Genomic DNA, 15,670 nt, shown 5'->3' with positions numbered 1-15,670 from the left:
CCTTGAACAGTATGGGTTTGAACTGGGCAGGTCCACTTATATGCAGGTTTTTTTTAAAATAGTAATTACTACAGTACTACATGATCTGTGGTTGGTTGAACCCATGGTTGCAGAATTGCAGATACAGAGGAACCACGGATATGGAAGTCTGACCATAAGTTATTTATACAGATCTGTCTACCCATCCATCCATCCGTCCACCCATCTGTAGAGAGAGAGAGGGAGTGAGTGCACGTGCTAGGTATTTACAGAAGTAGATATGGAAGTGCGAGGATATACAAACACACACATGTGTATGTGATGTATATAAGCATGTATATCCACGTTTCTATTTCAGGGCTGGAGCAAGAAAAGTGTAGAATGATCCTGGAGAAAATTTACTGTGCCAGAAAGTAGGAAAGAGTGGTGGGACGTGTAAAAAGATCCAGCTTGAAGAGACTCACACTGGGTAAATCTGAGCAATTTGACCATAAAATAAATAATTATCATACAGAATATGAATAAAAAAAGAGGAAGGGAGGGAAGGAAGGGCTCTCATAATAGAATGCCAAACCATAAATATATAGAAGGAATGACGTAATGTAAAAATCATTATTTACAACCATCATAGTAATGATAGGTTCTGGCGAGAGTAATCAATGAATTATAAAACTACTGGTTGAAAGTTTACAAGGAGCAGGATGCTACAAAACCCAAAATATCTCTCCACAAAGTATTGATCACAACAAGAAATACAGTAGGTATAAATTTGGTGAACACTACCTTAGCCAAGAGGTGAACATTATCAATAACAGAACAAACGAACGTTTTAGATCTCTGGGGTATGATATACTGAGAAGGACGCAACGTTGCTTCAGTATTATTTCTGACAGAAATAAACAACCAGATCTTATCACAAGGAAGCATCCACGTTGAGAGTCTCCTGTTTCACAGTTATGACCACAGGGAGCATAACTGGCCAAAGGTCCCAGCTGCTGCTCTTAACTCCATCACCACGTTTGCCTGGAGGCCGGCCTTGCCCCTGATTGCTCCTAGCCAGCACAGCAGGGATCCTAAGGCAGGCCATTTCTTGGAGACCAGGATTCCTCTGTCCAGTGACCTTTTTTCAAGGACTCTGACAGCCTTGAAGGATTTTACGTAGATGACAAGGCAGTCTCGGATGATTTACCAAATCTTTCTTCCAAATCTTCACTCAGGGTCAGACTTGCACTATGCGCTGATAGTTCTGCCAGCCTTCCAGAGCTCCCTGCCATTTTCTCTCCGATGTTTCCCCTAATGAAATATTTGTTCATTAAAGTCTTTCTCAGCACTTTGCCGTCTAGTTCTTGGAGGACCAGGACAAACCCCAAACCCTAGAAGCATCCCTTTTTGGCTCTTTCTAGTAACCTTCCTTTCCATATGGTAGCCACTAATTTGTAATGGTGTAGATTCACTTAGCCTATTTTGTACTTGATATAAATGGAGTCAGGTAATAGGTGCTATTTTGTGTTGGCTTCATTTGCTCCACAGAATATCCATGACATTTATCCATATTGATGGGAGTGGATACCGTTGATTCATTTTCATTGGTGGATATTATTGCAGTATGTAAACATATCAAAATCTATTTATTAATCCCATTATTGGTGGGTATTGGGTACTTCCCCATTCTTGGCTATCACAGTTAGTGGTGATGTGAGCAATCTAGAATGTGCCTTGTGCACTTGTTTGAGGGATATTTCTATGGGTGGAACCAAAGGGTTATAGGGTATATGTTCAACTTTGGTAGATACAGTTGACCCTTGAAGAATGCATGGGCATGAGGGATGCATCTGAGTCTTTTATTCCATAGATGTTTTTAAAATCTCTCTCACTTTTGGCCCAAGAGTGCTGCGTTTGGGTTTACGGTGTTTCTTAACTTTGAAATAGTCCAATTTTTCAATTTTTTCTTTCACAGTTGGTGATTTTTTTGGTCTTAAGAAATTCTTCCTACTCCAAGGCAAAAAGGCTGTTATCTTACGTTTCTGTCCTAAAGCATCATTGTTTACTTTTCAAATTTAAGTCTGCAGATCTTCTGGAATTTATATTTTTATATCCTATGCAGTAATGATTAATATTTTTCCCATATGGATATCCAGCTGACTGAGAACCAATAGTTGACCCTTGGACAACATGGGTTTAAACTACACAAGTGCACTTATACGAGGATTTTTTTTTAATAGTAAATACTGCACTACTACACGATCCAAGGTTGGTTCAATCCTCAGATGCAGAATTGCCGATTATGGAGGAACCATGTACGTACAGAGGACTGGCTATAAGTTATACTTGGATTTTCAACTTAGCAGAGGGTTGGCACCCCTAACCCCCTTGAACCCTAGTTCAAGGATCAACTGTATTAACAAGAGTTCTTTCCCCTCTCTGCTGCAGTGTTTTCTTTTCTTTCTTTTTTCTTTTGGCCGTGCTGCGAGGCTTGCAGGATCTCAGTTCCCTGACCAGGGATTGAACCAGGGTCACCACAGTGAAAGCGCCAAATCATTACCACTAGACCACCAGGGAGCTCCCTGCAGTGTTTTCTTTTTACACGTTGTTATAATGTCTGTTTCAACATGGATTTTGATGTCTATTATCTTGTCTATCCTTGAGCAAACACCAGACTATCTTATATTGTAGATTTATAGTAAGATTTAATGTGACTAATATCTTTCTTTTCATTCTTCTTTCAGATTGTCCCAGCTCTTCTTTTATTTTTTATTTTTATGTTTTTTTTAGATGTTGGGGGTAGGAGTTTATTTACTTATTTTTGCTGTGTTGGGTCTTCGTTTCTGTGCGAGGGCTTTCTTTAGTTGTGGCAAGCGGGGGCCACTCTTCATCGTGGTGCGTGGGCCTCACTATCACGGCCTCTTGTTGGGGAGCACAGGCTCCAGACGCGCAGGCTCAGTACGTGGCTCACGGGCCTAGTTGCTCCGTGGCATGTGGGATCTTCCCAGACCAGGGCTCAAACCCGTGTCCCCTGCATTAGCAGGCAGATTCTCAACCACTGCGCCACCAGGGAAGCCCCCAGCTCTTCTTGTAGCTCTTTGCTTTCCCACATAATATTTGTAAACATCTCATCAATTTCCAAGGGAAAAAATGCTGATGTTTTTATTGGGGTTTGATTGAGCCTATAGATCATTTTGAGGATTACTGATATCTTTGTAATATTGAATCTTCAAGCCATGAATATCACTATTTTTAAGAATTTCTCTTGGAGGAAAATAAAAGTGGATCCCATGTTAGAAAATGTACATAAATAGACTCCAAAATATTTAAAGGACCTACATGTGAAAGATAAGTCTAGAAAGTTAATTTTTAAAAGGTAGAAATATATTTTTTCACCTGAGGAGTTTCAGAAGCACAGATATTAAGAAATTATTGGTTTATTATCTTATAATTAAAGATTTCTATTCCATGAAGAGCACAATAGAAAAATTTTAGAAACACGTGCCCAATTAGGAAAGGATACTTGTAATTGGTAAAACTGAAAAGGTATTAATAATCAGAATATGTAATAGAAATGAGGAAGAAAAAGATAGCATCCACATTAGAAAATGGGGCAAAAGTTTTAAGTAGACACTTATAGATGAAGCTACCAAGCATTTGAAAAAAAGATCAAACTTATTAGAAATCAGAGAAATTTAACTAAAACAAGATACTACTATACATTTAATACACTAGCAAAATGGTGATGAGTCGTCCAAATGAAGGTAAGTGGTTGCACAAAAACCTGACGTGCAACTCTTTGGTAATCTGGACTGGTGTAGCCGTTCAGGAAGTCAATCTGGCTATATTATTAAAGTATACATATTTGCTATGAAATAATTTCCCTCGGGTATGTATTCCAAAGAAATTCTCAGATACGTCTATAAACAAATGTAAGAAGATGTTTATTTTATTATCATTGGCATGGCAGTTGGAAGAGTACAGGTAAAATGTGGGTGCAGAAAATGGAACTCTATGAAACAAATTAGATAGATGGGTGAATGTTTTTTTTGTTTGTTTGTTTTTCTGCGGTACGTGGGCCTCTCGCTGTTGTGGCCTCTCCCACTGCGGAGCACAGGCTCCGGACGTGCAGGCTCAGCAGCCATGGCTCACGGGCCCAGCCGCTCCACGGCATGTGGGATTTTCCCAGACTGGGGCATGAACCCGCGTCCCCTGCATCGGCAAGCAGACTCTCAACCACTGTGCCACCAGGGAAGCCTGGATGGGTGAATCTTAAAAATATACTCCTGAATGAAGGAAATAAACACCAGAATGAATTTTATGACACAATCTTATTTATATGAATTGAAAATATACACAAGTGCACATTTTGCACAAGAACACACCCAAAAGAAAACACATCAAACAAATTAGAATGGTAGCTTACGGGGTAGAGAAGGGAGTGGAGGGTGCCATAGGGAACAGGAGGTGAATAAATAAAACTTAATCATGTTACCGTATTTCATCATGCTATATCCAAGATTTCACTTTACTTGTAGTGGAAAGAAATCCTGTGTGCTATGTTGGCTTAAGTCAGGAATAGTTCTTGGAGGATATTTTCCTGAAAGAATTTGGAACACATTTTTGAAAAAATCTTTGTTTATACTATGGATGATCTTTTTTTGTTTGTTTTGTTTGTTTCTTTAATTTCTGTTTTGTGGGTGTGTGTGGGATCTACTTTATTTTGTATTTCATTCATCTGATCTTATATTTTTCCATCTGCCTTCTTCAGTTTTATTATTCATTTATTAATTTCCTGAAATGGATGTTTTCTAAATCAATTTTCAACTTCCTTTCTACTTTATTTGTTTTGTTTTGTTTTGTTTTTGTTTTCCTTGCTGTACGCGGGCCTCTCACTGTTGTGGCCTCTCCCGTTGCGGAGCACAGGCTCCGGACGCCCAGGCTCAGCGGCCATGGCTCACGGGCCCAGCCGCTCCGTGGTATGTGGGATCTTCCCGGACCAGGGCACGAGCCCGTGTCCCCTGCATCGGCAGGCGGACTCTCAACCACTGCGCCACCAGGGAAGCCCCCCTTTCTACTTTAATATATGCTTTTAAGGCTCAACATCTCCCTCTATGTATGTGTTCAAATCTCCAGATCCAATTATGAATTTGAATGTTTCTCTTCATGGTTCTGTCAATGTTTGCTTTATAAAGTATCAGCTGAAGTTATTAGTTTCTGAGAATTTGAAACTTTTATGACTGTGAAGTGTCCCTCCGTATGTCAAGTAATGCTTTTTCCTTCCCCTTAAAGTTCACTTGGTCAAATAGCAATGCCACAGATTTTATAATTTTATAATTACAGAAATAACTTGAGACCTAGGATGTTGATGTCTGTCTCTAGAAAGGATTTTCCCTTGCTTCTGCACGGGTTGTACACAATTTCAGGGAATGAGGTGTTTTGGCGTTTGGCTTCAGTCCCTGCCAAAGAAAGCCCAGTTTCCTTCTCCCCTTATTCCAGTGGTGCAACTCTTTGGGGTTTACCAGGAAGCCTTCGTGGCTGGTAATGCTTTTATGTCGCTTAGCCTCTTGAAGACGTCCAAAATTCTACTGAGTTTGTACGCCTTTCAATGAACAGAATCTACACTCTTCTGAGGCCTACACAGTAGAACGGCAAGACGGCCTGAGACCTTCTCAGGGATTCCGGAAAGTGAAAACCAGAGTGAAAACATGTAGTCCAGAGCTCCTGCCGGTAGACACCCCCGCACCCAGCCTTGCATTCTGGGACATGTAGTCCAGAGCTCGTAAACTCGTGTAGTCCCATATACTGCAGCTACAGTAACGCCTCGCTGTAAAGGTTTACCCGCGGAATTCTGGGAAATATGGTCCAGGAGTTCCGGGTTAGTCGCAGGCACTTCCGCCCCAGGAGGACACGCAGCAGCCATGTTTTGCCTGATGACGGTGTTTCAGGTCCGCTCTTCACGACCCATTCAAGCTTCCCCTTTGCAGACCTTTCATTTGGGGAGAAAGAGGAGGAGCGGCTAAAAGCGGAGGTTTGAGGGCCTGGAGTGGTGATGTACGTCCCGCGGGCGGAGCTTCTTTGCGTTTGGTAACGTACCCGGGATGGGGTGGGCTCAGGTCGTGCCTCCTGGGGTTTGAGGGTCTCCCCGGTTTTCTTCACCCCTAACCTGACCCCGTCCCCCACCTATGAGCTAGCCCTACCGCTTCATACGGCGTCACACTGGGTGAGTTGCTTAACTCCTCTGTGCCTCCGTTGCTGTTCGGTAAAAGGGGGGAAAAAGGAATGCCTTGTTAATATAGTGTTGTGAGAAGAAACGAGATAGCACAAGTAAAAGGTCTACAACTGCCTGATACATTGTTGGTATTAATACTACGCTAATTCGGGAGGCACCCATTTCGCAGCGGGATTCTGTGAGCCCAGGAAGCTGAATTGTCCTGGACTCCTGGCCTGTTTTGGGAGGAGAGGACTTGTAGCTGGTACGGGGGCGGAAGGGGGTGCGGTATGAATTAGTGGGGATGGAAACACAGCCCTGGTATTTCACAGTCTCCTTTCCTTCCCCAGCCCTGGCTTCTCAAAAAGCACTGCACGGAGGAAGAGGCCACAGAGCCCCACGTGAGTAGGACTTGGCATTCTTCTACTTAAGATATTCCTATAAATTGTAGAACGTATGAGACATGGGTAACGATGATAACTGAGCCTTGGTCACTAATTTCCATTCTAAAAGCTTTATGCAAATGAACACATTTCCATCAGGCGGTGGCTCTGTGAATTGGTACTGCTGTTTTCTCTACTTTAAGGCTGAGGAGCTGGGGGCAGGGAACACAACCCTGTTGGCCCATCCTCACCCAGATGGTAGGAGGCAGAGCTGGGGTTGGGACCCAGGCAGTTTGAGTCCAGCAGCTGAGTTTGCTAATCCCTTTGGTATATTCTCTTTGAGCATAGGGTACTGGCTAGAATCATATCATGAAAGGAGGTTGGGACTTAATTGTGGGGACCTTGAGAGCAAGGTTTAGGCTATTTTATGAGTTTTTTAAGATAGTTTTCTCAACTGGGTCATTTATTTTATTTCAAATAATATGTATATCATAGAAGTAGCATAATCATTATGGAAGAATGCAGATATATACATAAAGAAAAATTTTAATTATCTGTAACTTTAGGATGTAAAGATAACAGTTGTTAATGTTTTAGTGCCTTTTTGTCTGGTTACTCTTTGTGTATGTTTCTGTGTAGTGGAGGCTGTTTTTTGTGGGACTGAAGTTACACTGCAGTGCTACTCAAATTGTGTTCCACAAACCAGCGGCATTGGCATCACTTGGATAGAAATGCCCAGCCTTGAGCCCCATTCGAGACCTTCTGATTTATAATTTCTGCGTAGGGGGTCCAGGAGGCTGCGTTCCAACAAGATCCCGCAGTAATTCACATGCACGTGAAAATTCGAGAAGCTCAAGAGAGGGTCTTTTCTGGAAACTGAGGCCGAGGAAATTGACCCTGCTGGATGTCACAGATAAAAGTGAGCTGGATTCACCAAAGGCCTACTTAGTCCAATGATTTTATTCCCCCACTAATTATTGTCAACTGTCAGGGCCCCTTTCAGAATCCTGAATTGAGCAGAAGACAGCTAGCAAGTGTAGAGTCAAAATGGAGGTCGTTAGAAGTTGTGAAGATATCTCTCTCCCAAGCTTTGGGGAGTGGAATCATTGCCATCTTTTGTACTAGATCGAACCCGGGCCCCCTGCATTGGGAATGTGGAGTCTTATCCACTGCACCACCAGGGAAGTCTCCCATTTATTTCTTAAACTTTCCTATATTTATAATGATATAATTACAATTCAGATTCCTGTCTTTTTTTCATTTGAATTAGGTATGGACTGTCAAACTATTTTTTACTGTTGTTGCAGAATCCTGGCTTTTATTAGTTCTCTTTACCTCTGTGCATAATTGTCAAAAGGGTACTTCCTGTTTAAAAAGAAACTTAACGTATTTTTTATACCTTTTGTAAAAAGTTGTCCTTGTCAATTTAAATACTATTGTTGCAGTCACAAAATCTTTAGGAAGACAAGCAGAGATTTTCAGAAGTCTATAAAGACTCTCACATAACAGGGCAACAACGTATGACCTCCACATGTGTGACAGTCTTCTGTTGGTAGAAATCACATCTCTAAGGATAATTTCTAACTAAAATATCATCTGCTTTACCGCAGTTGCTAAGAAATAAGAAACCCTGACAGTGGTGTTCTCAGAGCTTCCTACCTTATCACGATCTCACGAGGTGGATGCCCGTGTTCTCCCCTACTGGCAGAGGACAGAACTGAGGCGAAGAGATGTGAATAATTTGCCCAGGGTGACACTGCTAGTGAATGGCGTAGCCTGATCAGAGCCCATGCATATTGACTCCAAAACCTACTCTGACTTACATGGTCTCTGTTTACACCATACCCAGAATAAGAATGACCCCTGTGGAAGCTGCAGGCACACTGTGAGGGGGCCACTGTGTATGGATGGGCAGGTCATTCCTCACACAGCCACTGAGGGGGTTCACGGGGGCATCTGGTATCTGCGTGGGGCTCTGCTCATCAAGCATAATCAGCTGTAGCCACCCCGAGGACTGGGAGCCTTGGTAATTCACAATGAGCACCACGTGGGTTAGTGACTTCTTTTTCTTTAAACCAGTTTCCAGTTTGACTTCTTCTTTCCCTGTCTGTCTTGCTAGGACTCTGCACTGCCCCAGAAGGAGAGAGAAAATGAGCACATTCCAGGTGAGTAGAGCTTGCCTTTCTTGCTGTTAAAAACGCCATTTTTGTACTCAGGTTGGACACAGGTTTTCCTCTTTTTTTTCTTTTTCTTTTTTTTTTTTTGATTGGAGTATAGTTGATTTACAATGTATTAATTTCAGGTGTACAGCAAAGTGATTCAGTTATACATATATATATACATATATTTTCAGATTCTTTTCCCTTATAGGTTATTACGAAATATTGGGTATAGTTCCATATGGGTTTTCTCTTTCAAGGAGAGTCTAAGCATATGAGGACCTGAGTGTGCCATGTGTGCTTTTTTTAAAATTCCTGTTAAATTTAATTGGTTTCGGTTTTAATTTTTGTTTTATTTCATCATTTTTTTATTTTACAAGTAAAAGAAAAATTAAGGGAAATGAAGGACATCTTCCAGTCTACTGCTTACCTGCTTACAAATTAGCTGCTTTTATATTTCTGTAATCTCTTCATCATATGTATTCATGGATGTGTATTTGTATTTATAACATAGATACAGTTTTAAATTGTTTTTTTCATTTAATACTAGCTAACATTCACTTTTAATTGCTTTATCATGTTCCTGCAAACTTATGCACCTATTTTTTTTTTTATCCTGGTATGCGGGCCTCTCACTGTTGTGGCCTCTCCCATTGCGGGGCACAGGCTCCAGACGCGCAGGCTCAGCGACCATGGCTCACGGGCCCAGCTGCTCCGCGGCATGTGGGATCTTCCCGGACCGGGGCACGAACCCGTGTCCCCTGCATCGGCAGGCGGACTCTCAACCACTGCGCCACCAGGGGAGCCCTGCACCTATTTTTTAAACTATTCTTTATTCACAGACATTTAGTTTAAAGACTTCTCCTGTTTTAGGAGGACTACAGTGACAGTGTTCCTGATTTAACCTTTTTCTCAAAATATCTGTTCTGAAGAATATTGCCCCTTTTTGCCCTTAACATAGTAGGTTTAGGTATTCAGAATTTAAGAGGTATGTTTTACATGTGGTGCCTTGGATGTTTTTTGGTAGAATATCCAAATACGGCAGAGCACAGCAGGATCAAACTGCTGCTTCACGCAGAAAAAATCATGTATTGTTAGAAGTTTTCTCACGACCAGAGTTCGATTCAGTCTTCCCCATGCTTGAGTCAGACCCTTTGTGTATTTTATTTACTGGTTTGTTTCTTTTTCCATCTTATATTTTTTTTCTAATCAGAGTAATACATGACCTTAGCTTAAAAAGTCCAGTGGTACTTAAAGCACTTGTCACTGCATAGACAGCTCAGAACAATTGTATAAAGAGGTGCTTGGTTTCATCTTTGTTTTAAATATAAAGAATCGGGGTTGTGAAAAAAGGAGGAACCAACTCCGACTCACCCAGAAAACCAAGGGTCTGGAGTCAGAGTATTGCATTCAAGCGAAAGACAGAAACGGGGAAAGAGAGAGTTTTCATTCAGAGACCTGGCATGGCCTTTTGGTTAGTTTCCACATACAACACTCCTTCTCAGCTGGTTCCCACCTCAGTGAGAAAGCAGGTGCCATCAAATACTGCCAGGACTAAATTGGTAACTGTTTCTGGGGCACTTGGCAATAATAATTAAACAGTGAAAGCTTTTTAGTTCAGGATCCAGTGGTTAGAATTCTAGGGAGTTTACTTATGAGTTGTCTGAGAGCCCCAGGTAAATACACAAAGCTTTCTCTTTCATAGCTGCACGTCCGGTGAGGCTGAGGAAAGTCAGTGTGTGGCATTGGCAGGATGGAAGGAGGGGGTGCTGGGCAGTCTGCACACCTCACAGGAGCCGGAGCAACTTCCCATCCTCCTCGTCTCCTCGGGGCTGCCCCTCTTCCACTGGCCACTGGGTATAAGATTGAGGTGGTGTTGTTTGTCGTAGGAGGGGGTGACCTTCAAGGACGTGGCCGTGGCCTTCACAGAGGAGGAGCTGGGGCTGCTGGACTCGGCCCAGAGGAAGCTGTACCAGGATGTGATGGTGGAAAACTTCCGGAACCTGGTCTCAGTGGGTGAGGACAGCCTTTCTCTGCGAGTGTCTTTGTGACCTTGGTGTTTCAAGGCTTTGGGCCTCTTGAGGTGGTTCCCTGAGTTTGGGGACCAGACTTTTGCAATTCCTGTGGGACACGAGAGGATGTCTCTGGTCTTTCCAAACAGTGTGTTTCAGGTCCTTTTCAATTATTTTGTAAAAGAACTGTAAATCGACAGTATCTTGCTGTACCTTGTGTATTCTTCTTCAGATTTCCCTCCCCGCCATTAGTGGATCATAAAGCCAATTTATTGAGCCCTACGTGTGATTTTTTAATGAAATAAAATAGTATAGAAAATATCAGAGTTTCTTAGGAAGAGTACAACACATTGCAGCAGAAACTCTGGGCGATGGCATGAGTGGTGTGAGAGCCAGTGGGAACAGACTTCATGAAAAGAGACATTGGTTAGATATAGGTCATTCAAGCTTCGTTTTAGTAATGTATACTTTTCTACCTGTGTATCTAGGTTGTGAAATAAATGCTGTTTCTTCAGTGGGTCGTGATACAAAGTTTGAAAAACACAGCTTTCAATACCTTGAATATGCAGTTGGAACTCAAATTTCTAGTAAACTTTCGCTCTAGCCCGTTCATGTTAACTTGTGACTTTGCATGTTCTCATTCTTCAAACGAGATACAAAACATATAGAAAGAGAAGAGAGGCTTTGGTTGATGAATTCAGCAACCCAGATAGAAATTTAGGTGAGAACCAAGCAGCCGTGAGTTCCTGTGGTTAGCTCTCTATCTGTTTTGCTTCTCACCAGCCCTGTGCTGTCCATCACCTGATCCCAGTTGGAAATCTCTTTCCAGGATTATTGCATAGTCTTTGTACTGGTCACCTGTTGCCACCCTTCTCCTCCCACAGTTTGTTCTTTAGGTGGCAAAGTGATCTTTTGTAACTTTAAGTCAGGTTATGTTCTTGTTTCAAAATTCTCTTGTGGCTTCTTTTACTTAGAATAAAAACCACTTAAAGTGGCTTCTAGAGCCTTCTGTGGGCTGCTGTTGGTTCTCCACCACCTCCCTGAATACACCACCTCTCCTCCCTCTTACCCTATCTTTTCCAGACCTGCAAAGGATGCTTCTGCCACAGAGCCTTTTCCTGGTCCTTCTCTCTGCCTGGAATACTCTTTCACCTGTAATCTTTTAGGCCTCTACTTCTTTCAGTCAGTCACCTTAAAGATGAGGAGGTGGCTGTCCTCTGACCACCCTATGGAAAATACAGTCCTCTCTTTCTTACTCTCTCTGCCCTGCCTTGTTTTGTCTCTAAGCGTTTCACTCATGTACATTTTGTTCACCTGTTTCTCACCTCTCTTTCTTCCACTGGAGGGTAATCCAGGAGTGCAGGAGGAATTCGGTCTGTTATATGTTTATTGCTCACTAGCCTCAGTGCTTAGCATAGTCTTGGTACATGACAGGAACTCTTAAATATTTCTTGAATAAACGAATGAGTTAATGGATAGAGAAATTAGCCTTCCATGAAAATAGGTAGTAGGCGGTGAACAAATCCGAGTGAATAAGGGATATTGCTAAATGTTTTTTTGTCTTCAAATGAATTCCTAGCCTAATTCTAACTTCTCAGGTGCCCATGATGTGTGTATGTGTGTGTTTGCCTTTCTGTACAAGTTGGCCCTCATCAACTTGCACAAAAAATATGTATAGAACCTGTAATTATAACCAAACTGAGTAAAATGCTTTCCCTGTGACTTTCCTTGAGCTCTCAGTAGCAGAGCAAATTCATTTGGGGGAGGAAATACTGTTCTGAATGAGGATTCTTATGTCTACTTCTTAGGTAACCCTCCCATAGAAGGAAAGAAATTTCTATTTCCTTATCCCTTATACCAGGGGAGAACAGGTCTCAGAAAACAGCCAGCTGGTGAGTTAGCCTTTCCCTTAAAAGATTTGCCCCGCTGCGTCCCATTTGCCTCCTCCAAAGCCCACCTCACTAATAAGAAATCGATCTTTGTTAGCTCTACAAACATTTTGTGTGTGTGTGTGTGCATTTGTATGTATCTTGTAGAAGGCATTTTAGATAATGTCACCTTGAGTGCCTTGATCATTCTTTAATAGTTCCTAGTCTGTTTCTTCTCAATACTTATCACAGGCTATGGAATTTATTCCCAGCTCACTCATAAAGCCCATTCTTCACTTTGGAACTCATTCTTGTTAAAGACCAATGTATCTGTGTCCAGAAATTTTCCATGCTGTCTTTAAAGAGACAGCATTCTTCCCTAGCCTCTAAATTTTGACTCCTGCTTGGCAGGGGGAGTGGAGGAACATATTAGGCAGCACAAATGCCTGAGAAGGATCCAATGCATAGGTCTTCATGCTTTTTTTTAACCCCACTGATTCTTAGACCCTTTTTTAAAATTAATTAATTGTTGGTTGCATTGGGTCTTCGTTGCTGCATATGGGCTTTTCTCTAGTTGTGGTGAGTGGGAGCAGCTCTTCGTTGTGGTGCGCAGGCTTCTCATTGCAGTGGCTTCTCTTGTTTCAGAGCACGGTCTCTAGGAACGCGGGCTTCAGTAGTTGTGGCACGTGGGCTCAGTAGTTGTGGCTCACGGGCTTAGTTGCTCTGCAGCATGTGGGATCTTCCCGGACCAGGGCTCGAACCTGTGTCCCCTGCACTGGCAGGCAGATTATTAACCACTGTGCCACCGGGGCAGTCCCGGTTTTTTGCCCCTTTCATATCCTCCTCAGCACTAACCCCCTTGGTGTGCTGCCGCCTCGGGTGCAGCCTTTCAACTTAAGCAAAACTGTACTTTCCAGTCCTTTTCCTGTATCTGATACCTGACTTGTAAAAGCTGTTTCGCTTCTCTGACTTGGTTCAAACTTAACCTGGGATTCAGAATTGTAGAGAATCCTAGAAATCAAACTGAGTTCACCTGTGCATGCATTTCTTGAGCCCTGACTAACTGCTAGGCACTGTTAAAGCTGTGAGCACAGCAAAATGCTTGTCTTTATTGATACTGTGTTATGGTAGGAATGACATGTAATTTTTGAAAGATGATTTAAATAGTATGTCAGAGTAGTCATTTGGTTTTAAATGGGTTTCATTAATGCTAAGTATTTGGGAGTTTAACAGACCATCTCTTGGTTTCTGTTAGTATATAAACCAGAGAACTTCATTTGTCATGCGAAAGATAAGCTGAACCATCCTGAGGCTCATTAAAGTCTCATACTGTGTCTTAAGTGTAAAACCTTGAATCTTTGAACAAAGCTTTCACGTGTCCACATCTCTGAATTCTCTGTCCTTCTAGAAGAAAACAATCAAAGTGAGTTGAGGGCCGTTCAAGACAGAGGATCACGTGAAGAGCTTTCCTGCTGGCAAATCTGGCAACAAATTGCACATGACTTAACCAGATGCCAAGACTCCATGATAACTAGGTGTCAGTTCCACAAACAAGGTGATTCCCCCTGCCAGATTGGGGCAGGACTCTATTCAAATTTCTGAAGATGAGAACCGTATATTAAATGATAAAGCAGGTGATCCCAGTAGTACTGGAAATGCAAGGTTTGCAACTTTGAGAGCCCAGGATTCTTGGAGGAAAACTTCATTGGCTGAGTCACAGAATTATCAGAATAGACACCAGCAAATTTCCATGAAAAATAAACTGTGTCAGTGTAAAGAGGATGTTGACACCATCAGTTGGATTTCACATCACCTTGATGCTCATGGAGTACACAAGGGTCAAAAATCTTACGGCTACAGTGATTATAGAAAAGATAGCACGAGGGTTTCAACACTGGATCAGAATACTATGATTCACACAGGACAAAAACCTTACCAGTGTAATGAATGTAAAGAAACCTTCACCGATCTCTCCACCTTTGATCTTCACCAGCAATTGCACTCAAAAGAGAAGTCTCATACGTGCAGTGAGTGTGGAAAAGGCTTCCGTTACAGCTCGGTTCTTCATATTCATCAGAGAGTTCACGTGGGAGGAAAACAGAGTGAGTGTGATGAGTGTGGCAAGGAGTTCAGTCAGAGCTCACAGCTGCAGACTCCTCAGAAAGTCCACACTGTAGAGCAACCATTCAAATGTGGGGAATGTGGGAAAGGCTTCAGTCGTAGGTCAGCACTTAACTATTCATTGTAAAGTCCACACGGGAGAGAAACCTTATAATTGTGAGGAGTGTGGGAGGGCCTTCAGTCAGGCCTCTCACTTTCAGGACCATCAGAGAGTCCACACTGGGGAGAAACCATTCAAATGTGCCACATGTGATAAGAGCTTCAGTCAGAATTCACACCTTCAGTCCCATCAGAGAGTCCATACGGGAGAGAAACCGTACAAATGTGAGGAGTGTGGGAAGGGCTTCATTTGTAGCTCAAATCTATACATTCATCAGAGGGTCCACACAGGAGAAAAACCCTACAAATGTGAGGAATGTGGGAAAGGCTTTAGTCGGCCTTCAAGTCTTCAGGCCCATCAGGGAGTCCACACTGGAGAGAAATCATACATACGTAATGTGTGTGGTAAAGGCTTTACTCTGAGTTCAAACCTTCAGGCACATCAAAGAGTCCATACAGGAGAGAAACCATACAAATGTAATGAGTGTGGGAAGAGCTTCAGGAGGAACTCCCATTATCAAGTTCATCTGGTTGTCCACACAGGGGAGAAGCCCTATAAATGTGAGGTATGTGGGAAGGGCTTCCGTCAGAGTTCATATCTTCAAATCCATCAGAAGGCCCACAGTGTAGAGAAACCTTACAAGTGTGAGGAGTGTGGGCAGGGCTTCAATCAGAGTTCACGACTTCAGATCCACCAGCTGATCCATACCGGTGAGAAGCCATACAAATGTGAAGAGTGTGGGAAGGGATTCAGTCGTAGAGCAGATCTTAAAATTCATTGCAGAATCCACACCGGAGAGAAACCGTATAATTGTGAGGAGTGTGGGAAAGTCTTCAGGCAGGCCTCAAATCTTCT

At 42.5% G+C, this 15,670-nt stretch overlaps 1 protein-coding gene across 1 annotated transcript; it reads left to right on the top strand.

Annotated features, from left to right (window-relative positions):
- The first annotated feature begins 395 nt into the window (after window positions 1-395).
- Window positions 396-14,726, top strand: LOC309800547 (zinc finger protein 226-like). Its single transcript, XM_082614715.1, has 7 exons — window positions 396-448; window positions 5,910-6,048; window positions 6,523-6,573; window positions 7,340-7,474; window positions 8,675-8,720; window positions 10,604-10,730; window positions 14,003-14,726. Exons 5-7 carry the CDS (start codon window positions 8,706-8,708, stop codon window positions 14,194-14,196), a joined length of 336 nt encoding a protein of 111 aa, XP_082470841.1. The 5' UTR covers window positions 396-448; window positions 5,910-6,048; window positions 6,523-6,573; window positions 7,340-7,474; window positions 8,675-8,705; the 3' UTR covers window positions 14,197-14,726.
- The last annotated feature ends 944 nt before the right edge of the window (window positions 14,727-15,670 follow it).

Source organism: Mesoplodon mirus, assembly GCF_964341445.2.
Source record: "Mesoplodon mirus genome assembly, chromosome: 3".
Classification (NCBI taxonomy): domain Eukaryota; kingdom Metazoa; phylum Chordata; class Mammalia; order Artiodactyla; family Ziphiidae; genus Mesoplodon; species Mesoplodon mirus.
This window is presented reverse-complemented; position numbering and strand designations above follow the sequence as displayed.

Bases quoted from the DNA above. Each gene is read 5' to 3' on its own strand.
- LOC309800547 (XM_082614715.1), top strand. The intron at 10,731-14,002 runs GTGAGGACAGCC...CTGTCCTTCTAG, and splicing joins CCGGAACCTGGTCTCAGTGG to AAGAAAACAATCAAAGTGAG.